Source organism: Falco punctatus (assembly GCF_963210335.1).
Source record: "Falco punctatus genome assembly, chromosome: 10".
Classification (NCBI taxonomy): Eukaryota; Metazoa; Chordata; class Aves; order Falconiformes; family Falconidae; genus Falco; species Falco punctatus.
The window spans coordinates 6,258,766-6,283,547 of NC_137590.1; the positions used below are offsets into that span (position 1 = coordinate 6,258,766).

The following is a 24,782-nucleotide window of genomic DNA, read 5'->3' on the forward strand; positions in this document are numbered from 1 at the left end:
GAGCCACGGGGATGCTGTGGCGGGACGCTGGGTGGTACCCTGAGCACGGGGCCAGGGCGTAGGGCATTTACAGCTCCTCCGCTTCTCCCTCTGCTCCCCAAATCAGGGGGACTTGCAGCCCTCACAGACATCTCTGCTCCCTCTCCCTCGGGGACCACAGCGCCGAGGAGGAGCCCCAGGGACCTCATGGTGCCAGGACATGCAGCTGTGGTCCCCAGCCTCCCCGTGGGGCTGCGGCAGCCCCTGTGCCGATGCTGGCTCTGTGGCAGGAGCAGCCCCTGCTCCCAGGGGACTGCACTGAGACCAGCAGGGCCACGTGCAAGAGCTGTTGCTGAGATGACACCAAATATATGGGGAACCCAGAGCTGGAGCTGAAAAAGTGATCGGCCGGCAGCACAGGGCCTCCCACATCTTTCATACGTCTCGGGAAGGGGCTGGAGGAGGCACCGAGTGGTCTCTGCCGGTCCTGGGACCTCACAGCACCCCGGCTATTGAAACCCTGCAGCCCCAGGGGGACAACACCAGGCACATCTGCACCCTTGGATGAAAAAGCACATCCCAAGGGAGCATGCAGCGGGGTGGGGGCAAGCAGGGAGGAGGCTGCCGGGATGCAGTGAGCTGCAGCACAGGAATCCATGGCTGGGGGCTCAGAGCCAGGGCCTGGGAATTGGGGAACCCCTGAGTTTGCTGAGTGCCAAGAGGTCCTGGAGAGGGAGGGGGTGTGGATGAGGGGGTACTCGGTGGCGCTGGGGGTGAGGCAGGGCAGTGGGGTGGTGTGCGGCAGCCTGGGTGGGACAGGGAGCTTGTGGCCCTTCAGCGTCATTGTCACCCGGTGTCCCGGCAGTGCTGGCTTCTCCCACACGATGGAGCAAAGCGCCTGAGCATCTCCCGGGGCCGTGGGCCGTGACCCCACCAAGGGCTTCTGCACCCCTTTGCTGTTTACCCCCAAAACCAGAGCAAAGGCGCCGGCTCAGCGTTACCCCAAGGCTCCAGGCTGCAAGTAAGGGAGGACCCACACGAGCACAGGGTCTCCAGGCTGCTTTATTGGGGGGGCTCAGAGCTGGGAGCCCCGTTGCTGAAGGGGCTGCGATGCAGTGGGGGCACGCTCAGGGCTCCTCACTTCTCCAGCCGCTTGCCACGAGGGGAACATCTCGGTATTTGCTTACAACAGCCTCTGCTTAGCACAGGTGGGAGGCAGTGGGGAACGCCTCCCCCCCCCCAGCCTGCGGAGCAGGGACCACGCCAACCTAGCTCCCTCCATGCACCCCCAAACCATCCCTGTTTTGGGAAAGAGGGACTTGAACTGTCCCTATTTCCCCCAACGTGGGAAGCAGCCAGACAACACGAGCGCTGCCAGAGAGGTGTGTTAAAAAAGCAGTTTCCTACGCGGCACTAGGGATGAAGCAGGTTGGACATCCGGGCTGGGGGGGGGGGGGTCAGTGTTATAAATAATTCTCATTCACCCCAACCCCATTCCCAGGGGCAACTCATGGGGCTGCAGCCCTAGAACCAGCTGACTTGGTTGGATTTGAGTCCGGTGAAGCACATGTTGTTGGAGCAGCCCCCGCCGTAGGTGGGGGGGCAGGCTGAGCACGGTCGCCCCACCTTGTACGGCGCTTCTCCCAGCCAGTTGCCCCTAAAAAGAGAGGAGGGCATCACCTTTGAGCGCCACCGCCTCACTGCCGGCACCAGAGTGAGGGGGAGGACGGCACAGGGGGGCTTCCCTCCACGCACTTACTTGATGGCGTAGTTGCAGACGAGGAGGATGGCATGCCGCCACGTGCTGCCCCACACCCGCACGTTGGTGCAGGTGCTGAGGGCGCAGCCCAGGCGGCTGGAGGATGCCCACACCATCTGTGCCGGGACAGAGAACAGGCACTGTCGGCAACCGCCCATCCAGGCACCCCACAGATAATCACCCCGGGAACCTCAGCGCAGGGCTCCATCCCACCAGGAGATTGCATCCCACCTGCCTGAATGTCTTGTGTTGGATGCTGTGCCCATCGCGGGCAGTGCTTTGTCACCAGAGGGTGATTTTTGCTGTCCCTCTTCTGCCTGCAGCCTGTGCTGCCCTGCAAGGAGCTGCTTTGCCAAGCTCACTTCAATGAGCAACAGAGTCTGGGTCACTTCTCTGATCTACCCAGGTTAGTTCCCAAACCTCACCCTGAATCATGGCCAGCAGCTCACCTTGCACACAGGGAGGTCAAACAGCCAGAAGCTCACCCTAAAGACTCTCTAGGCTGAATTTCTTCCTTAATAAATGTATCTTGCATATTTGCAACCCAGAGCATCTGTGAGCATCCCTATGGATGAGCCACACGGGGATGCAGATGCAAAGGTTGGAGCCATGCAGAGGAGGTAGTTAGGGGTTGGCACAGCTTCGCCTCTGGGCAGGGGAGCAGAGGGAGGTTTTCCACCTTGTGCTGGCCAAGCTGCCGGTGAATGTGCCAGGGGATGAAGGTGCCGCATTCCTGGGGAGCCGGACACGGCTGGGCTCTATAAAGCTGCTCCATCACAGAGGAGAGGATTCATGCTCGGTAAAAGCAAAAAATGGTGGGGTTTTTTCTTCACCCACTTTGAGGAATGAGGAGAAAAAGGCCAAAGCACAGGAAAAAAATTAAAAAAATGAAAACCTCCAGGCTGACTGCACTTAGCGGGCTGGGAGCCCTGGGACCTCCATGCAGGCAGCCTGATTCCCACGAGGTCCCAGGGTGGGAGGGCATCGCTGCCAGCTGCCTGCACCCCTCCGGTAGGCACGCTGCCTGCTGCCAGCCCTGCTGCCTGATGCGAAGCAAGCAGCTGCCAGAATTCCATCCTGCATCCCAACTGCTGCTGGGAGAAGGGCTGCGGGCTGCACTGGGTGCTGCAGCAGCCCAAGGTGCTGCGAGCTGCCTCCTGTTTGCAGCTGGGTCCCAGGGGGCTGCGGGGGGCTGCTGGGGGGCGGGGGGAGGGCTGTGGTGCTCACCTGCGTGTAGTGGCTGCAGACAGAGCCGCTACATTTGGAGGGGCAGCGGGGGTTGCACTCGCGGGGCTGGGGGAAGGAGTAGTGCTGCTTCTCCTGGTGCCACGATTTCACCATGTCCATGACGGAGCGGTACCTGCAGAAGGTGCTGCATGTAAGGTGGACCTCCTCCACCTCAGAGGTCATGGGCGAAGAAGAGGAGTGGGAGGAAGGCTCCATGATGAGGGAATGGGGGAGAGAAGCTGGTTGGAGCAAGGGCCCATCAGGACCAAGCGCTCCTGGGGAGAATGGGCAATGACATCCTTGTGCCAAGTTCACTTGTAACCAAGGCCAGAAGACCTGGCCCTCGCTGGAGGCCCCTGAGCGCTCAGCCGTGTGGTGCCAATCTGGGACCCACATTGTCCTGGTCCATGTGCCAGGCGGAGGGGATTAATGCCATGCTCCCCATATGAACAGCGGACACCTCTGGTTTCCTGTATTTACCCTTCTGCAAGAGCTGGACTCTCCTTCTCCACCCCAGGGGGCTTGATGTGCCTCTTGGTTGCATCTCAGTCCTTTGCAGCCAGCTCAGAGCCTCTGCTCCTCGACTGAGGGGCTGCTGCTGCTCCTTCTCCAGCATCGTGGGGTGCAGGGGGTTTCCAGGAGTCTGCTCTACCCATGGGGCACTCACCTGCCCGAGTGGATGGAGAGGTTCTGCCCCACATATTTCATCATCTGGGGGGGGCCGTGGTCCCACAGGCAGCGCGCAGCCCATGCCTCCGCTGCCCTGGCCAGCCGCTCGTCCCACACCTGGCCAGGAGGAAAGGAAAAGAGCAGGCAGGGATTTTGGCTGCCCAGAGGAGGGAGGAGGAGGAGAAACCACTCCCTTGTGCTCAGGGGGCTTTCTGAGCAACCATGAGTGTCCAAAAAACATGACTCACGTGTGAGGCTGGAAAAAGCCCAGGGAAAGCATGGCAGCGTGTCCAGGAGCGATGATGAATCACCGCAGCTGCCCACCACGGCTCTTGGGCACATTGGGTGCCCACTGCCCAGGCGGAGCACGGATGCCCTGAAGCAGCACGAGCCCTGCGTGTGTGATTCCCTCCGGGAATGAGCTCCTTCTGCAGAAGGTGGAGGTGAAACCCCACAGCCCTCTGCTGCTGCTGAGCTCACAGCCATCCCCTGCCCTCCACCACAGCCCTGGCCACAGACTGACCGGTGAGGACAGCTGGTTCCTTCATGCATTATTTAAAGGTTTCTCACCCATCCTGAACCACTTTGGGGAGATGTCTGGAAAAGTTATTTTGGAAGGCAGGAATTTAGGCCAAGCAAGAAGCAGCACAGGATGCTCCCGGGCATGTCCGACCTGCTCTGGTACCCACCAAGCTGGGCTGCTGTGTGCTTCTCCCATACTGGCATCCAGGGACCACCCAGCCACTCCGGGTCGGAGCTTTGGTCCCCTGCCTGGGAGCAGAGCAGCATGTGGCACCTCCTGCCCCAAGGGTCCCACTCTGTGCTGGATGGCAATCTTGGTGGCCCTTGGTGGCTCCCCTCCCCTTTTCTCCTCCCTTTAGGGGTGGGTTAGGAGCTCCACACAGGGTGGAAACAACGTGGGGAATGCTTTGCCCCGGGGTAGCCCTCGTCTGGAGGAGGTGCCTGACCCAGTGAGGCTGGGCAGCCCCTCTCTGACCCACTCCCACGTTTCTTCTCCCAGGGGCTGGCATCCCTGGGCCCCCTCCCAAGAAACCCTGTTGCTTGGGATGGGGCCGTCCCTCACTGCTGGGTTCAGGGAGCGGCTCCCACCTGGCCTTTGGGTCGGGACCTGAGTTTTTCATGCTTGTAGCCACCTCCCTTCCCCTAATGCTACCTCTGCAGCTCGGCCGGATGGAGCCTTGCCATCCCACAGCCAGCAAGCTCCCAGATGTCCCAGGCATGGGACCATGGGTCCTAAATCTGCCCCTGGGGTTGAAACACCACCCTGTTGGTACCCCATCCCTCCTGCACAGAGGCTGCATGGGTCTGCCCTGCACCAGCGATGCGAAGCATCCCCCAGGACAGACGTTCAGCCGCGAATCTGGGGCAGCACCCCATCCCCATCCCCATCTCCCCACCGCAGCAGCCAAGAGCTGTGGACCCACAAGTGCCCTGCCGGAGCCCGACTCACCATATACTCCATGTTGGCGGCAGGGGGGGAAACCTGTGCCCGCACTTGGTTGTGGTAGTCCAGAATCATGCTCATGTCACGGGGGGAGAGGTATCTCTTCCGACGGCTCCGGGGGACCCCCACACCCCACAGCAGGCCCGCAGCTTGGCCCCCGGGGGGGGACAGGAGCTCGGTAGCGTTGGGCAGCAGGAAGGAGCTGGACTGCTGTGTCATCCAGAAGCCCAAGGCAGTGAGGTACAGGTGCAAGTGGAGCACGGGCATGCTAGTCCGGCCGGCGGGATCGGCCAGCGGCTTTCCGCTCCTGCACCGAGTGAAGCAAGGACAAGGCGGGTCACTGGTCCCTGCTGCTGGCGTGTGGATCTAGGAGAGAAAAACAACACAGGCATCACTCAGGTTTGCAAACACCACTTCCCAAAATAAGATGAAGAAAGATTTTCCTTTTTTTCTTTTGCAAAATATTTTTTTAAAAATTAATCCCTTTGATAACCTCTTTTACAACAGCAAATTTCCAGGAGTGGCAGGGAGATGTCTGAGGAATTGGTTTTCTAATTGTTTCTTTTTTAAAAAAAAAAATTAAAAAAAAGAGTACAAAATCTCCTCCATTTTTTCACTTTACGGCACATACCTGCCAGGCAGGGGCTAATTAGAAACATGCTGAGATGTTTGCTGCAGCCGCCTGCCCTGTAACTTCCCAGGCGTTTGGTGTAAATCCCCAGCACAAATGGAAATCTCATACAGATAAAGAAGTGCACAGCAAGATTTAAAAGCATCAGCCAGAAATCCTAACGACTCTATCTCGGGGAAAGAAAAATAAAACCACTGGAAAAGCAGAATAACTTTTTTTTAAAATAAAAAGGAAAATGCCGGAATATGTCCTCGTCTCTCAGCTGATGCACCTCCTAGCATCCCTGCCAGCCGTTCCCCGGAGCAGCGGGGAGGATGTTCCCCCGACTACGTACCTGGAGGACTGAGCCAAGAGCAGCCCAGCGCGGCGGCGGTTGCAGCAGCCGGTGGGATTGACCTTCGCAAACAACCTGCTGGGGCAGATGTGGGGGAGAGGTTTAGCCTAGCCCCGCCGGGCAGCCCGCTGCGGCATCTGACGCAGAAGTTGCATCTTAACTCTTCCCCTGGGGAATGTCCTGAAGTTCGGAAGGAGCCCTGCTAGGAGATTTATAGGCTGCTGGATGCATCCGCGCACACGGGCGTGCGCGCAGCACACTGACCCTGCACGGTGCTGGCGGGGGGATGCGAGCAGAGCCCGGCTCACTCCTCCAGCGGGCAGAGGAGCTGCTCATCGGCTGCTGGCTGGGGGTTTTATAAGCTACCTACAGGGAGAGATTCCCAGAGTCGTCTCTCCCCTGTTCATCCCTCCCCAGGGTCTTGCTGGGAACTGTGGATAGGGAAGCGAATCCAGGTCAGCAAGGGGGATGGAGGGGGTTTTGCTCCAGCAAGGCAGTGGCGGGGCTGGCACTCGCCAGGACCCCAGGGTCACCCTGCCTTGGTGCGAGCTGAGCAGATGGCAGAGATGTTCCTTTCTGGGGGTGGCTGGGAGGGGACCCGGCGACCACACGTGTCCCTGGGCCAGCAGCTCTCCCCGTTACAAATGAAACCACTTGCCAGGCTGGGCACTGCTGCTGATGGGTTCCCCAAGGACTAGGGCTTGCTGCAGCCCACGGGGGCTCTGCCTGCATCCCACTGCTGACCTGGGCTGATGATGCCCAGCCAGGGTCATCTCAGGGGAAAACAGCCATTCCTTTGCGGGCTGTGCTCCTCTGGGCAGCCCAACTGTTGTCCAGGTGTCTGTCCCCAGGGAGGGGAAGTGGCTGCAGAAGTCTGAAAGCCGTAGACAATCCTGCAGCATCAAGAGTGTTTCCCTACAACATCCCAAGCAGCCACAATGCCTGGGGCCAGCTGAATTAATGTAGGTCACAAAAATGCAAGCCTGGTAGGCTTGAGGGGCTGCTTGCAATGCCTGTCACATCTCTTCCTCCCACCACGCCGGGAGCCAGCGTGAGCAGCCACGTGTGAGCTGTAGCACGGCTTGCTGCCATCATCCCCCCACGCCACGGTGCCCCCGGCTTGCCCCATGCCTTGCCAGGCCAGGGTTCACCAGGGCACAGGCAGGTTTGGAGCCAGGGTTTGGCTCTTTGATTGCATGAAGCGGGGAGCACCAAGGCCAACATCCCTCTCCTGAGCTGGCTGGAGGCATGGAGACAGGCACAGAGCTGGGAGAAGAGCATGCCTGGAGAAAAACTGGTGCTCAGGCAGGGAGACAAGAAGGCTGCTGGGATGGTGCTGGGAGAAGGCAGTCCCACAGCAGCAGCCCATCTCTGCTTCTCATCCTCGCTGGTTTGAGTGGGATGAGGACTGAGGATCCTGGACATGCATCTCCTGCCCCATGCCAGGACTGTTGGCACATCCCAGCTGCACCCAGCTGCCTCAGTGACCCGCCATGCAACAGAAGCCAGCCAGGAGCTTGGGGAGGAGCAGACCCGAGAGGGGAGTGGGAATAACGCCCAGGTGCTGAGCTGATGTGCTGTATCAGTGCAGGCTCACCCTGCTGCGAGCCTCCGCCGAAATAGTCCCCCGTGTATATTTTTCCTGGCATCTGCTCTCCTGTAAAACAACTCAAGATGCTGCAGGCCCCGGGGAGCAGCTGGAGACATGTGCCAGAGGGTTATTTCCATCCACTCCCACCCAGCAGGTGGGATGATGCTTGTACCAGCGAGGAGACAGGGAAACTGCTGCTGAGGCATCTGTGGCCCCACTGTGGTGCTGCAGGAGGGGACCCCTCAGTGCAGAGAGCAGCAGCACCCCGTAAACCGGCAGGGCTAGGCACACTGCTGGGGGCTGTGCCGTGCTGTGTGTGTCAGTGCTGGGCATGCCGGGTGGCAAGGTGGCTCCCAGAGCCCACCAGCTTTCCAGGCTGCCTGTTGTAGGGGGTCTTACCAGCTCAGCTTCGCCTTCCCAGCACCAGACCACCCCAAAACACCAGCTGTTTCTCTGCAGGTGGCAGGCAAAGCACCATCCCCAGTTTACCAGCCCCACTGACACCCCTGTGGTCACATATGTGGAGGCAAGTGCCAGCTCCAGGGGCCAGTGGCACGGCAGCCCTTTGCACGGCACTGGGATAGTCCCTCTGCTCAGCCCCAGCTATCAAGTCTCTCATTAGTAAGGCTGGTAAAGGCAATTTCATTCCCAGCAGATTAGTAAGGCAGATGGGGACACACAGCAGCGATCGCAGCTGGGCAGACTGGGGACATGGTCTGGGCACACTGGGAGGAGCAGCTGCTGCCAAGTACACCAAGGTAGGGAGGGCACTGGGGCTGTGTTATAGAAAGGGATTTTTTTAAAATTATTTTTTTCTTTCACAAAAGAGAGAGCTCTGAGCAGCGGATGCTCATCCAGCACCATGAACTGCAAGGCTTTGCATGTGGGAATTTTGAGGGGGGGGGGGGGGGGGGGGATGTTTCCCTGAGACCTGGGGAGAGCAAACCCACCGCAGCTCCCGCTGCCACGCAGCAGCCCAGCCGCACCGAGCCTCTGCACGGAGACAGGGAAGGGGTTTTGTCTTGGGTGCAGATTGAAAGCACTGCTTAATCAGCACTCCGCGAGACAATCCAAATTCCAGGAACTGGAAGGGGTTTGTGTCCCTGCCAGGCGTAATATCCTGCAGCCCAGACTGGCCCGGCTGCCAAAGCACACGGTATCTGCAGCGAGGACCTCGCTGGGAGCCAAGAAGCACACGCATTCAGCTGGATACAGCAGCAGCGCTGGCAAATTCTCCTTTTAATAAGCATCAGGAGGGGGAAAAAAGGAGATAAATCACTGGGTTTACAGCACTGTCTTGACAGAGATGCCCAACGATGCTTTTAAGACCAACAGACACAGCAGCTTGATCCAGAATAAGCCATAATGGGACTTGCAGGATTTCTCTGCCGTGGTTGTTTGTCCTGTCTGTTGGCTTCAGGCATCACCCATCACCCATGTACCAAGGTGGGAGATGGTGACAAGCCCACATAGGACTGAGCAGGGCTTTGCCCTACGCTGAGGACAGCATCTGCTGTGGTCCCTGAATGCTCCTACGCCTGGAGGATGTTGATGTGGCTTTCTGTAGCAGGGCCCTTCTCTTGCTGGGGTAAAATAAAACAAAACCAAAGCCCTGTTTGAACAAAACTGTTTTCCCAGCGAATGCACAAACCCTGTTGCTCTAGTAAAATATTCCCCTGCTATGAACGGGCAGAAAGGCTCATTTTCCAGCTGAAAGCTGTTCATTTCCCCCCATCCCGCCCCAACCACCACCAACAACTCCAGCTACCCCAGTGCCCACCCTGGCAGAAAAGGAAAGTGGGGCTTTTGACAGCTTTTTGCATTTCTAGAGCTCTGTAGATGTTCAACACATCTGGAGCTTAGTTCCTCCTCATGCATCATGAAAAGAGATCTTCCTTCTGACTGAGATTGATCTCCGTGTCTTGTGACATGAGAAAACGCAGGCTGAACTCCTGTCCACTTATTTGTGATCTCCCTGGAGTGAAAGACCCCATTGAGCTGTAACCCAACTGAGATCAGTCCAGAAGTCTGAGGACCTCAGAGTCACCCTTCTTGCTAATTATGGCCACATGCTTGTAAATGTGAATCCCTTTCTGAACCAAGCTGAGTCTTAGAGGAAGAGATGCACAAGAGTCGAATCTCTCACTGAAGAGATGACCTCCCAGGCTGCGGTAACGGGGAAATTAATTCCCATCTGCCAGTAGATCTGTGCCCTTCTTGGCCAGAACATGGGGACACCATGTTGGGATGGACCTTACCGAAGCATTCAGCCTTCCTTCATCAAAATTAAAGAAGTTAGGTAGCTATCAACCCCCTTCTCCCTGGTATGTCAGATATCACGGGAACAGGGCAAATTTCTCAACAGGAATTTCACAATTTTAATAAGAAGTAGTTAAAAGTGTGAATTTTGATCATCTGAATTTTTTCCTGTCATTTGCTGTTAAAACCTGGGGCAGAGCAAGAAGCCAAGGTGCAATGCACCTTCACCTCACTTTCCCTCGCTGCGCCCACCAGGCCATGTCTGCACCCAGGAATCTGCTTTCCCTGTGCCACTGCAGTGCAGTCACACCAGGAAGGAGGGAAAATTGAGCATGGGCTCCTAAGACCACCAGTAAGTGAGAGGGTCTTGCTAATTTGGTTTTCGGGTCTACCAGAGAGGTCCCTCGCTCCTGTTGCATGTGCTGACAGGATGGGCTCGGTGATGGGCACGGCACAGGGCAAACCATGTAGTGGTATAGTTTGTACCTATAGCTACGTGCACGGGGGCTCTGGGTGGTGGGAGAGAAGGGCAAACCCTCCGGCTGGAGGCTTGCATCTCCTCCAGCTGGTAGCTGTGCCACAAATTGCAACGCTCCGGGCTTTACAGGAATCTTTGGAGCAAACCTCAAGTAAGATAGCCCATGCGCACTTGCCAGAGCTTGCGGGACTGTTTACGAAGGGTTCAGCTAATTGATTTCTACTGGATTTTTTCCTGACCCCAGGCCCACGCCGAATCCTCCTCTTGGAGCCTGCCTCCTAACCCACTTGGGCAGCGACCGTGTCTCCTGGGCAGCATTTCTGCTGTTTGGGGCCAGCTGGCAGCAGCGGCACAGCTCAGAGTGCAGCACCAGCCCCTCGCATTTCACCTCTGCCAGGGCTGGGACTGCAGGCGGGACGGGGGCAGCGCTTGGGCCAGCCAGGGGCACAGCTCGTGCTGGGGCACCACGTGTGTGACCCTGAACATGCAGCCACGGCGGCAGGGACCACAGCGGAGAGATCAGCAGGATGGGTTGGAGACGGCCAAGTCTTCTCCAGCCTTTATCTCACCTACTCAAGGCTTCACGGCCTGCCTATGGCAGCACGCTGACATGTGGCTTTTAAAGCCTAGCCCAGACTCTGGGGTTTAGAGCAATTTCCATAAATAAACATGAGATGCTTCACTACTCCCTCCCGCGCTCTCTGATCACAAAGACATTGAACCCTCTCTGATTTGTCGGCCTGTTTGCAATCCACGGATGTTGCTGTAAAACCCATTCACGGGATTGTTCCTATGCCACAGGCAGACTGGTCCATCAACAGGGACCGTTGGTTTTGTTCTCCACAGCGGAGCCCACGGTCCCAGAGCTTTTCATACGATGATGCCTAGCGCCTGCCTCCGCTTCAGGTGCCACGTCCTCTCACAGCCCACCACTTCCACTTGCATATTTGCTAGAACATGAGAAAAACTAAAAAAAAAAAGGTGAAAAAATACTCTTTCCCATTTTATATATAGTGATGCTGTGGGCAGCCAGCAGTCGGGAGTGTGGGCACAGCCTGCGCGTGTGGGTCCGACCACCCGGGCCAGGCTCAGCGAGGTGGCACAGAGCAGCCTGGCTACTGACCCCCTCTCCAAAGGCCACCTGGGCACTGCCCCAGCTCTGCGAGCTGCCGTTTGCTCCTTTTACTGCTGCAGCTGGCCAGGCCCTGGCAAGGACCTGATCCTGGGAGCCATCAGCAGCAACTGTGGCTGAAAATACAGCAGGACTAATGCTTTTGTGGCACAAAGTAAAACCAGCTTGTTCTGGGGGCATTAACTAAGATGTCCATTAAGGTACATGGGATTCTACGTGATCTCCTTGGACAATAGGTGGGTGTCAGACCCCCCCCCCCCCCCCCAGCCCCTGTGGCACTGTTGGAGCTGTGGTCCCCACCAGCAGCCCGCGACTGCCGGTGAGGAAGCTGTGAAGGCCACCGGCTCCAGCCAGCACCAAGATATAATTGGAGCCTTTGAAAGGCGAGAAATTTTTCCGCCAGCTCTAGAAATAAATGTCTCTGAAGTTGAGCGCTGTGGACAGTAGTTCCTCGCAAAGGTGTTTTTTACAGTAACTGAGCTAAATTTAGAAATCCACTTAATAACATGGAAGCTTCTCTCAGCACAATTCGGAAGATAGTTAATTTGCTGTTTGCTAACGATTTATTTTTTAGCCAGGTGCTGCAGGTGCGTGATGGCCTGGCTGCACTCTGCCGAGGTGAGAAGAATGTAACAGGTCAATGGAAAAAGGGACCATCACACCATGAGTCCACGGAGACCGGGATAGACCCAAGCCTGGGAGCCAAACATCAGCTGTGACCTGCTCGCCAGCCGCACCCAGGCTGGGCACCGGGACCCCCTGCCTCACAGCAGTGCTGTGCCCACCACCCCCAGCCCCACGGCACACCCACAGCTCGCCCACCCCCAGCTCTGCCCACACACACACATGGGCCAGAGTCCACAGCCCCAGGACTGTGATGATGGAGGGGGAGGTCTTTTACTGTGCTTATCACCTGCTCTCTGCAAGGTCGGCTTTCCGGCTCAGAGGTGGAAAACCCATCGGTCTCACCCTGGGGTCCCGGTGGGAGCTCCCCCTCCCATGGGGCAAAACCACCCTGCATGAAAGGCATCATCTGGGGCGAGCTGAGATCATTTCTCTCCTCAGCACCCGACACCGTAAGCGCTACCTGTGTAGTGCCTGGGAAACGCTGCAGCTCCAGCAATGGGCTGGATCAGCTGCTGGTCAGGGGCTAGTGGATCACAGCCCCAAAAGCCCAGACCCAGCGAAGTGAAGTCAGGACACCCTGGCAGCCTCACCGTGTAATTTTCTTGCTCGGACGGGTGTGTGCCGCAGCTTGACTGCAGCCCCTGTGTATTCACTCCATTCCCTCTTTTTTTCCAAGCCCAAATTTAAGATAGAAACTGAGCACCTGGCGTGGGTTCACAGGCGGGTTTTTCATGGCTGCACAGGGAGGTCTTGTTCCCGTTGCTTCTCTGCTCGGGGGTGGCCCCGCTGCTCATGTGCCTGGGCCCCCACTGTGGCACCAGCAAACGCCCTCCAACCATCCCCACCAGCACACCGGTCACTGTCGCCAGCTGCAAAATGTTTTTGCTGGTGTTTGTTTGGCCTGGATTAAACAACAGTGGGGCTAAGAGATGCTGCTTTGCCTCCCCGGCTCTGAAGGAAGAGGGGGATGTTTGCAGTGGTTTATCAGGCTTTGGGATGTCCGGATGGGGTCTCCTGAAGCTGTTAGCTCACCCCAGGGTCTGTCTGGGCCATGTCCAGCAGGCAGGAGGTTGTGGCTCTGGTGGGTAGTGATCACCTGGAATCCTTTAAAAGCAGACTCTGGTGAGTGCAGGAAGGTGGTGCAGAAGGAAAGATGCAGCACAGGAGCTCTCAGGGGCATCTGGAGGAGACGGAGGGGCTTTGGGCAGGAAAGATGTGCCCATACAGGCTCAGGGTGAATTAATACCTCTTCACAAGCCTGAGAAACAGCAGCAGTTCAGCTCTGCTGCGGCTCCCCGAGGAGGCCAGCGGTTCTGAAGCAGAGTGAGCACCTGATGGGTGAGATGGGGGTGTAATCCCAAAGCTTTTGGTTTCCTGAGTGACACTGGGAAAACCACTTTCTGTACATATTTCTCCATCTGTACCATCACACTGATCACATCTACCAGAGGGCTTTGAGGGCTGCCAGCAACCGGCCCAGCATCAGAGCTGGTCCTGCCCTTCCAGATGAGCAGGGCAGGACTACGCAGGATTTCTGCAACATCTGCCTGATTCTGGCATTGAAACTGAAAGAAACCTCAATTATTTTTTATCACTTTTAAGATCTCTTGCTGTACCTGCACACCTTGGGTGTTCCTGGCTCCTGCCTGCAGAACGTGAGCAGCTTGATGGACACTTTGTATCTTTACCCCTCCGCTCTCCCGTAAAGATTGGTTGTGAATCTTTGCCAAGAAATCTCCCTTTTCTCATGGGACTTCCAAGCTTTCCCACAACCAGATGGCTGGATCCAAGCCACCAGATTTCTGTCTGCCTGGACATGAAATCTGTTAGGTTCAACCGTGGAGGCTCAGATGTTTGCAAGAACCATTTTACTCAAAGCTGGACAAAGGCTGGAAAAGCAGAAAATGAGAATCTTGGGATGTGTTTTTCTGCTTTATTTCCTTAGCCCTCACCCAAGAAAGACCGCACTGCCCTGCACGCAGAGATCCTGCAGCCCCTGCTCTGGCACACCAGGCAGGGGTTGAAGAGCCCGTAGACATGCCATCACTGCTGCCTTCTGCCAGACCTACCGAGGCGTCATCTCCTCCTCCTCTGTCTTGGATTCCATGTTTATTACAACAAAATGTTCATGTTGGGGGCCTGCATGCACTTGACTGTCCAAAAAGCAACCTCCTGCTTTTTGGATTGCTACCCCGAGGCTGAGCCAGGAGCCAAGCATGTATGTGGGGTATAAAGGAATGGAAATCAAGAGCTCTGACTCCAAAAGCATTTGCCAGGTGATATAAGGAAAGGAGCTCCCTGGGCTCAGGCTCAGACTGTGCCAGACACTGCAAAAAGGAGCTGAAGTCCCTGAACTCACTTAGACACCCCGTCTGCCATAAGTGATAAGTTTTGTTGCTCCAAGACATTAAAAGCCTGTGAGGAACTGTGCAGCTGGAGGTCCTGGCCAGACATGTTGTGTCGGTGCCACAGCATCCCTGTGGAGCTGCTTTGTGCTGCAGAAGCTGTGAGAGGGTTGGGCTGGGAGGTGGACATGGCCGTGGTTTTGGGGTGCAGAAGCTCAGCAAGAAGAGCCAAAGGTGGTGAGGAGCGCACCCACACCTCCTTCCCACGCTGGGCCGTCCCGCAGGGTTTTGAAGTGGAAAAAAAAGCAGCAAACAGCGCAGCATCATTATAGATGACCTGTGCCTAGAGAAAAAGAAAAGAACCCATGCTGGCAGAGCAGAGGCCATGTCAAATCTTCCTTGGCTTTCAAGTGAAAGAGACCATCTTCTGCCATCTGTCCCTCGCCCACGACCTGGTGCCAGTGTTGGTGTTTGCTGGCTGCTCTGGCGTTAAGGCAGTTTGTGTTGTTTCACGTTGGGATGTATTTCTCTGCCTGCTGAGGTCACTGGCCACAGCGGCCACAGCAAGGCTTACTTGCAGATCCTGCCCTGCACGAGCTTAATATCAACAAGAAGCCCAAGAATTCCCTTAAGCTGTGGGCTAACGGGCCCAGCAGTGAATTATTCCTTCCCAAAGAGCTTGAAGCGTGGCTGTAAACCCCAGAGAGCTTTCCTCTGCCCACCAGCCCAGCCACGGCAGGACGCATGGTGCTGGCTGCCTCAGGAGTGCCACCAGCTGATCCCTGCTGCTGGGGGGGGACGACTGCTGGGGGGGGGGAGCCATCCCGGGGGGCTCCCACCACGAAAGGCTCTCGTGCAGGGATGGTCCCCTTGGCTGGCCCTGGTAAGGGGTTGGTGTGTCAGTGCATGGCCTGGGTTCCTCAGCCAGAACACCCGTGGTGGGTGGACACGAGGGTCACCAGTCCCAGCCAGGTATGACTCCCTGATGTACACGTGCTTTGGTTTGCCAGACATAAGTGAGTGTTTAAAATACACTGGGAAAGAAAACACATATCTAGGAAGATACAGAAGGGAATCAGATCCCGATCAAAGCCTTGGAAGAACCAAAGCCATGACATGCAGTGTAACCGAGCGCACCCAAAATGGGAGCAATTCTCTCCGTATCTCTCTGAGCAGGGAGGCACAATTGCCGGGGTCTTTTCTTCCCAAACAAGGGATGTGCTAACATGTGAGTCCCTGAAAACCCTGGAATTTGGACACCTCGTCTGGTCTGAGGGCGCTCTGAGTGCTGGCAGCTCCACTGAGCCCACCCTCCCAGCACCCACCCTCTGAAGTACAGAGGGAGCTGGATGCTTATCAGCAGCTCTATCCATCACCCAGGCTGTGCCCACACAGTGACAGAGGTCTGATGGTGGCTCGTGCTGACACATCCGTGTTAGTGTGACCTTGCCCATGTGCCAGCAGCAATGGGGAGGAAATGGCAGTGGAGCTGGGCACACACCAGTCCCTGGAAGACGCACCCCACAGGGACCTGGGCTTGTGGTGGCTGTTAAGGACTATGGCTGAGGAGGTTCGTGCTGCCCCACTCTCCCCACTGCTGCCAGCGAGATTTAAGTAGCTGCGCAGGCAGGCGTGGTACAATCCAGCCTTCATCTTGCTAACAGATGTGCTGGTGCCAGCTCCCGCAGGAGCACCTGGCAGGTCGGAGGGAGGTGCTCAGTGAAGGAACGGACAGAGCCCATCTGCCCCGCGGCTGGCGCCTTGCAGGACAGCAAACACTGAGCTCACCGAGGCAGCTGTTGCCTTTGGCACGTCCCTCTCCCTGCTCCACTTCCCCAGCAGAGATGGAGTGCGGTTTTACCCCGGCATCCCATCTGCTGCCCATGTGTTGCTGCCGAAGGGAGCCCGCTGGAGCAGTCTGCACCCAGCTTTCCCTGCCTCGACACCAGGGTAGGCGAGAGCCGTGCAGGAGCATTGTGCCCCAGGCACCGGGAGAGGGGCACCCATGCAGCCTCCACCAGCATCTTCCCAGCACGTGTCCCAGAGCCAAGGGGAAAGACACCCTCAAGGGCTACACACAGTGCCCAGCGGGACCCCGTTCCAGCCCCAGCGCTTCCTCTTGTGTTTGTCAACATCCAGCTGCCCGCTCCTGGCTGAGAGAAAGGGAGGGTGGCATTAGCCCAGGGGACATGTCCGAGCAGGGGAGTGCTGGGTCAGGTTTGGGCAGGGGGGTGAGGAATGAGCCTGGCCTCATCCTTCTCATCTTGTGTTCAGCTGTTTGTAGTTTTTCCCTTCCTTTTTTTCTTATTTAAGCTGGCATTTTCATGCTGTGCTGATGACAGGGGAAGCCTGGCAGCGCTGGAGGGTGGTTTGGTGGCTGGAGCTAACTGCTGGGTGTCACATCTCCCCCTCCACCGGCTGCTGCCGTACAGATGCCACAGGCAGAATGGACCAGCAGAGCCCTCTTTCCAAAACCAACACCTTGAACCCCTATAAGTGGGTTAGGGGATGTCAGAAACTAGAACTTGATAAATTCATGGAAGCGTTATATGATGGTATGCCTTCTGGCATGGGTGGCTCGCAACATCCACCATTAAACCTGCGACAGCAGGCGGGAGATACAATGTGCTGTCAGGCTCTGTGCACAGCTGATGCCTATCTGGAGTAACTGGGATGAATGAAGTGGTTATAAAGCTACAGTAGCAGTGCTGGGAGTAGGACTGGTCTTCTCCCCAGACAAGAAAAGAACTTTCCTCTCTGCCTGCTGCAGTGATGGAAAGGATGAGATGTCTCTATGAGTTCATGGACCATGCTAAGGGGAAAACCTCCAGACCTCCTTGCCACGGTGTTTTGTTTCTACCCGCCTCCCGAAGTGGTTCAGTAAATCAACAAGGCTCCCCTCTGTGCCTGCCGAAACCCCTACATCTGCCTTGCACAGATGACCGTTGAGGTGATGAGGAGGGTTAATTGACTCTGACAAATATTTACCTGTTTCTCTGGGTTTACAGAAACCTTGCTCCAGCCCCAGCTTTGAAGTGGAGTTCAAAGCCCCAGCAATGCCAATGTCTCGGGGGGAGCGAGCCCTCATCTGTGTGCAAAAATGCTGCTCTACAAAGGGAACCCCGTTCCCCCATCCTCCTCTGAGGGCATCTGGCACAGCACTGGCATCTTCCATTGCTTCACAGGGTCCTGCTTGTCTCCCCATGCCAGGGTAAGATCTGCTTTGCCAATTACTTGGAGCCTGCATTAAATAGCCTGAAGAAAGGCCTTTTCCCAGCAAAGTGACAGAATATGCTTCTCATGTTTGGTTTTTTTTTTTTTCCCCTAACCTCTGAATGGTGTCAACAGAGATTGGGCTGAGTTGCACATTTGTGGTGGGATCATATTTTTAAAAAATAGCTTGTTTGAACTGTACAAATAAACACTTGTGAAAAGAATCCTGCTTCTTTAAGTGAAGCTGGTAAATGCTCTGATTTAGTTAAAGCACCTAGGATTTGGCTTTAATTTTATTTTTCACCAAACTTAAAGCTGGAGAGGGGAAAAAATTGTTTATTCTCAGAACAGGTAGAGTCCAGGCAGCAGGAGCACAACCTCCACCACCCCTCCTCCTCAGGTTGTCAGTGACACCCCACTGTGCACTGCTGACCACCCTCCGTACCTTCCTTCCACCTGGTAAGACACAGACTGGGTCGCTGTATTTTGGGAGATGCTCTGCTCTTGGCAGACTGGGAGAGAGCTAAGAGCAGTCAGTCTGGTCTATTTCATGTCAGGAAACTGGGCCAGACCAAAATGGACCAGTAATGGCCCTGCCAGGCTCTTGTGCCTGACAGTAAAATATCATGAGATGCTTTGGAGAAGGTGCAGAAATTCCCTAGCAAACAATTCAGGATTAATGTGCTGTTTGGAAGCATTTAACCCTAATGGCAGCTGTCCTTCTGCCTGGTGGGACCCACAGGTGCGCACAGCAAAGCAAATGCTCCCAAACTCCTGCAGAAGCTGAAGGAAAGAGTCCTGGCTGGGAAAAAGGTGACAAACCAGAGCCCAGGCACCAGTACAGCTCTGGGCTTCTCCTTGAGGCAAATTAATTTCTTCACTGCCCTAACCCCAGGGATGTCTGTCCTGGGTAGTGCTCAGCACACTTCACACTCACATGTCCTCTCACCTCGCTGTCTTTCTGCCCATCTTGTCCTTCAGGTGCCACCCATAGTTGATGACCACAGCAATGAACTCCACAGCCTGGGGCACCCTTGTTTCTTTTGCCAAAGGCCGAGATGTGGGGCAGTCCTGTGGCAAAAGAGCATGGCAAGGTGAGGAGGAGTTGTTGAGCTTGCTGAACATTGGAAATATACAGTAAAAAAAAAGAGAAAAAGAACAAATAATTCGAAAAAAATTTATTATATTAAACATCCAAGTTAAGACTGTGACAATCCTGAAGGCACTGGCTATTCAGCATACACTTTGAACATCTATTGTAATTATTATTTTTTATCTACAGAGCATTTCTTTAGTCATTATGGTCAGGACAAATTCAAATCACATTTCCAGGCAACATTACTATAGTTAACCAAGCCAATAAAGCACAGCTTAAATATTATGTATGTATATTTTTCAGTTTTTACACATAATATTTGTAATTATATATTTGACTGAAATAGCCACAGCTCACGTTATGTGGCTGGCTGTACCAGTTATCCAGTCAAGAAACCAGGAATATTAACTGTGGTCCCTGAAGCTGATCAACACAAAGTCACTTCCAAATTTTACACCTGAATATATGACTCTGATTCTTCCCTGCAAACATATGAGCTAAAAATGCACCAGCAGTTTGAAAAGTATGTATTTCCAAATCGAATAAATAAGCACAGACCATTTCCTTCCTGTATTTGATCAGTACCAATAAACAGTAATTTCTTTGTCTAAAAATTGCAGTATTTTGGTAGAGTAGCTCAAGGGCTGCCCAGCAAAGGCTTTTGTGGAAATTGTCATTATGAGTTTGCATGATGTTTAATCTATGATTGATAATCGTTATAGAAAGGGAATAAATGGAAACAACGAATAACGCTTTTAGTACATGGCTAACAGAAAGGTTAATCAGTCTGGGCAGGAGTTATTGCCCAGTAACTGTGCTGCTCACTCAGCCTGCAAGGAAAAACCTACCCAGCAGCTACCCCCAAAAGACAACACAGCAAGAATCGAATTAAGTCAAATACACAGGTGTTGGGGGGTGAAGATTTTCTTTGGCAAACATAGAAGGTGTGAATTATATGCTGTGCAAAAAAAGGGAGTATTTCAGCGAGGAGCTGCACACACAGCCACCACAGCTGCTCAAGGAAGTCAGGCAATTATAGATAAACATGACTAATCAAGACCATTTTACACCCAAGCACATGTATGCTTAATCACATGAATTATATATTTTTTTTCACATGTAATCTCATTCCCAGTTCATCTGCTAATAAGCTGTTTGATTTGCATTGTGGGAAGAGTAACTATTTTATGCCTTTGTGAACTCACTATTTTTAAGCTCTTCAGACCATTATCATAGACCTCTGCAACCTCACAATTCTCTCTGCAAGATATTCAGGAAGGAGGAGACCCTCTCCCATATCTCACTCAGGGTATGGGGATAGAGAAGTTAAGGGATTTGCCTATGGCTGGAGAGGGAGTTTGTCAGAGCCACAAATTAAACCCAGCTCCCTGGAGTCCATGCTCATCACAAGACCATTCTCTCCTGTAAATTAAAACCTGTCATTAGTCTGCTCTGCTGCAATCTGGCTGTGTGGAACAAGAAATGTAAATATTTTGTAGCAGTACGTATTAATTTGTAGGATTAATGAAGTTTGTGCTGCTGAAAACTGAATTGGTCCTTTCTTACGGTTTGCCCCATATCCCAAAATATTTTGATCTTTGGATATAACCACCAAATATGCTGAAAATTCCCTGCAGCTCAGATCATACCCTTCCTATTCATTTGAGGAGAGCTGGAGGAGAAATGTGTGACCTGCAGATGTTTTCATGATGGGTCCAGTGATAGTTCAGTCTGTACAAATTCCCTGGGGTTATTTTCCACATCTTTTTCCAAAATTCTTGGGGTTTCAGGACTGGGAAAGACCTTTCCCATTTATTTGGGCAGCCACACAGGTGGTGCGTTACCATCGTCTCCCTTCTGTCTCTCCACTTAGCATCTCTGCTGTAAATAACACAGCATCTATGTACAGGAGCAAGACTGAACCTTGGCTCTGCCCAGACCGACGACAAGACCAGGGCTTGTGGGAAGAGCATCCCTCCTCAGCAGAAATGGGCAGCAAAGATCTAGGGCAGTGTGAGGGCAAGGCTGCTATGCCTCTGCTCCTGGCTGCATTTCAAAGGCATCACTGCCACAAAAGAAGAAAGCACAGTATTATTTTTTTATTTTTTTTAAGCTGACAGTGAACAGAGAAGGCTGGGGAGCTCAAGCACTGTGGTTGACGGACAGTGTCTCAGCAAAGGGCCAGAACTATCTTAAACTTCAAGCTTAAGCCCCTATTAGGCAAAGAAAATACAGCACAAATTATGCTTATGTAGCACCTCTCATGCAAACATCCCAGGACGCTCCACAATCAAACTCAAACACAATCAATCATGGAGATGTGAGCAGTGTTCACCAAGGAAAACAGAGAGCAGGGGAGGCTCGGCATGAATGAGTGGCACAGCTGCCACGAGCACCTGGCTTCTAAAGGGCAGGGCTGGGGGGCTGGCGAAGGCCCCCCGGGCAGGCAGTGATGGGTAAGAAATGCTAGCAGGGTGTGGGAATTGCTGTGAGGCTGGAGGACAAGCCGGAAAAAAAGGAGGTCTCCCAGGTCCAAATGGGCCATTACTAGTGGGGTACCTCAGCCCCACCAAGCATATGGACGCAGGCTGGTGGCTCTGCCAGTCCCACCGGGCAGCGTGCTCAGACAGACACCCACCTGGAGCACACCTTCCCAGTGGGGTCGACCAGCCTGTGAGAACCCACCTTAGCACAAACGTGGGTCAGGAAAGACCCATTGCTTGTGTTTTGTTAAAAAAATTGGGTAGCTTTTCTCTCCTGCTCCTCCAGGCGCAACAGAGAGCAGTGGACCCAGAAATCTAAAAAACAAAACCCCCAAACCAACAAACAAAACCTCCTGTTTAGCAGAGTCAAGAGGCTTAGTTTGACTGTTTGACCTGAGATGTTAATTCAAACTTCTTGGACCTGCTCTACAGCAAACCTCCAAACCTTTGCCACTTTATTTTTCAGTGTCAGGAGGCTCCCTGTCTGGGGCACTCACGATAGCTGAAGGTCCTGCAAGGCTTTGTCAAAGCACTGAAGAAATAAATTCCAGTAACTCATCCTGCAAATGGCTTTAAGGCACAATCAACTTTTCAGTAGCACTCTTGCCACCTTCTAGCATGCCACGTCTTTGAGCGTGTTTAGCAGGAAGAACTAGTGAGTAGGGGTCTCATGACATGTATGCATGAGGCTGTGACACTACTGCAGCACATTCAGATACAGCATCATTTTCTCAGCATCGAAGTGACAGCAGATCACAGTGCAGCACCAGGAGCCTGAGCAAAATGCCACTGTTTTACAGAAGGTCTGAATTCTCCACAGCTAATTTTAAGCACCTAGATTAGGTGTACAGTTGCCCTAGGCTCCTGGCGAGGGTTGCTAAGGCTGCCTTTCCACTGACTGTATACCGAGACCGGGGTGACTGTTTCCAGATGAGGTTCCTCAGTTCTGTGGAAGGTATGCATACCACAGTCTCGCATCAGCAAGACAGACTTCTTTGCAAAGTAATTAACAGAATCACCAAAATGAGACAAACTAATTTTCTAAGTGACTTAATTACTTAAAAGAATTAACAATTGACTGAGGACTGTCATTATTCTTGCTCCAATGAATCGTGAAATACCTGATACAACATGAACTCTGTGACCAGGAAAGATTTCCTCCAAACCTGCCGCAGTTCAGGAGTAAGGATGCTCTTCCCGGATGTGTTGGATCTTACTTCAAGTCTCTGCTCAGGTGGCTGGGATCCCATTGCCTGTCCAAGTAAGCGCCCTAAGCGTGGGGTGACTGGGCATGCAGGGACAAGGTTTACCAACCACGCTTCAGCTCTGAAAGGTGTTGGACTGCTGGCGCTGCCAACAGAGCTGGGGGTAGGAGGGGAAGGGGGCAGTGGTTCTTGGTACTGGCAGAAGCAGCTCGTTTTACAGGAGGGGAAGATATGGTCAGTCCAACAGCCCCTAATGAATCTCCCCCTGTGTACTTCAGAGGCAAAATGGAAGTGAAACTTCTCAATGGAAGTGAAACAATGTGTTGAGAACCTTTGTTCAAATTAAACTGGGGGGTGGGGGAACAAACCCCATTTTTTTAAATCAAATAGTCTGGAAGATTTCAGCTTGAATCAGGCAGCGATTTGGTAAGGTTAAGGGAAAAGATGTGAAGAAAGGGAAGGACAGCCACATCTGCTATACCTGACAAATTAGTTTAGTATGGCTCATGCCTGTTGCAACTTGACTGGGTGTCTGTGAGAGCTCTTTGGGAACCTTCTGCAATCCCCCTAGAACAAATTTTATTCCCTGTTTATGAATAAAAGCTTTTTCTGCAGTTTTAAAAGACCCAAATTGTACTTCTCTGATTCTTTCCAAAGGAGCAGCCATTGGCTCCTCAGAAGGACTATTGGCCTTGGCTGGGGCACATGGCAGCACATACATGGCCCGAAAGTAGAGATTTACTGTAAATCTGCAGGACACCTGGACCCAGCTGAGCTTTGCTCACTGCACTTGTGAGAATCCACAATTTACAGAGATAATCCTCAGACATTTCAAGCTAGGCTGAAGATAGACACATTTCCAGCCCATGCCATCAACTCCATTCATCTGGAACAGGTGCCAAGCTTATGAAATCCTCCTGCCGTGTGGTAGACACCACAGCATGCTTCATTAGCAGCCAGCCGAGCAGCTCGCCACCTCCAGCTCCCAGGCATTGCAAACAGTCTGGAGATCAGAGACCCAAACCTGGGAAGCAAAGGAGGCAAGGTTTCAAAGGCAGAGGGGGATTTAGGCAGACAATGCTGGACTCTGTAAAACCTGCTCCCAGCCCCTCTTATCCTCACTCGTTTGAGTGAACGCAGCTGTCTGTCTTGTCTAATTCAGGGGTACAAAGCTGTGGCTGGAAGTGCTAGACGTGGCCATGGCAGTCTTATTAAAAACAACATGTAATAAATTGCCAAATGCCATTTACCCTGGATAACCTCCTCAGCTGAAACTCTCCGTATCTACTGGGGCTGCTTTGATGTGTCCTCCCGCTCTTTCAGCCCAGATGTTGCCATAGATTTGCTGACGATGACTGCAAACTGGCTTTGAAACGCGCTCTGGCAAGAAATCCCTTCCCATCCTGTCCCAGATGGGGTCTGCTTTTTTTCCCGCTTCACATTTTTCTTATGGAGGCCATTGGGATGAACAAAGGCTCTTTGTTCATTTAGCCGTTTCTCTGCTTGCCGATGCTTTTTTTTTTTTTTAATTTTTTAATAACTAAGTTGAAATGACAGCAGTTCAATAGATGAAATAGTTCTTAAATTCCACAGTGACGGGCAGCGCTTGGGCACCACTTCCAGCCGTACACACTGACCGTGGAAGGCCGCGGGAGCCTTAACTGCCCCAGCAATACTTTCTCCCTGTCCCTCAAGCCCCAGGAAAAAAGAAAATTCGACTGAGTGATGACATTGTCAGATTTTCTTTTGAATTTTATGGTGAGCCAGCACCTGCTATAGGGTCAGGCCCCTTGCCCTAGGGATGAGGGCAAACGGCCTCAAGCTGCGCCAAGGGAAGGTTGGGAAAAACCTCATGGAAAAGGTGGTCGAGCTGGAGGCCAGGCTGGAGGTGTGTACGAGACGTGTGGATGTGGCACCTGGGGACACCGGGCTGGCGGCGGGCAGGGCAGCGCAGGGTTAGCGGCTGGCCTCCATGATCTTCAAGGCCTGTTCCGACCTGAACGAGCCGATAGGGCCCACGAGCCCCTCAGGGCACTTCTTCTGGGCCTGGAAGCAACCCGCCCGCCGGATGGCGGGGGCCAGACGTGATCTGTGTTCTCGTTGTGCCAGGGGTGGGCGGGCAGAGCAGCGAGCCCCCGTCCCACAGCCCCTCCGCCGCGCCCGCCCGCCCGCGGCCCCTTTAGCGCGCCTGCGCACGGCCCTGCAGGGGGCGCCCCTCCCCGCCGCACCGCGCACGCGCGCAGCCCTTCCCGCCTCCCAGCCTTGGCAGCCGCCGCGGGGGGGCGCCCG

General features: G+C 54.1%; 1 protein-coding gene across 2 annotated transcripts; it reads right to left on the minus strand.

Moving 5' to 3' along the window:
• Positions 1 to 1,502: 1,502 nt before the first annotated feature.
• R3HDML (R3H domain containing like) lies at positions 1,503 to 22,627 on the minus strand. 2 transcript variants are annotated; one of them, XM_080406035.1, is made up of 5 exons: positions 5,106 to 22,627; positions 3,633 to 3,751; positions 2,966 to 3,098; positions 1,739 to 1,854; positions 1,503 to 1,636 (listed from the first exon to the last, which is right to left on the minus strand). In XM_080406035.1, the coding sequence occupies exons 1-5, from the start codon at positions 5,364 to 5,366 to the stop codon at positions 1,504 to 1,506; spliced, it is 762 nt and encodes a 253-aa protein (XP_080262161.1). In that variant the 5' UTR covers positions 5,367 to 22,627; the 3' UTR covers position 1,503. The 2 variants fall into 2 exon arrangements, with proteins under 2 accessions (XP_080262161.1, XP_080262160.1); XM_080406034.1 differs by lacking the exon at positions 1,503 to 1,636 and having other exon boundaries at positions 1,731 to 3,098.
• Positions 22,628 to 24,782: the final 2,155 nt, after the last annotated feature.

Coding starts and splice junctions, on each gene's coding strand:
- R3HDML (XM_080406034.1), bottom strand. CDS start 5,366: ATGCCCGTGCTCCACTTGCACCTGTACCTCACTGCCTTGGGCTTCTGG. Junction 3,752..5,105: donor CCGCCAACATGGAGTATATG/GTGAGTCGGGCT, acceptor CCTCCTGGCCAG/GTGTGGGACGAGCGGCTGGC. Junction 3,099..3,632: donor CTCTCCATCCACTCGGGCAG/GTGAGTGCCCCA, acceptor CACCTTCTGCAG/GTACCGCTCCGTCATGGACA.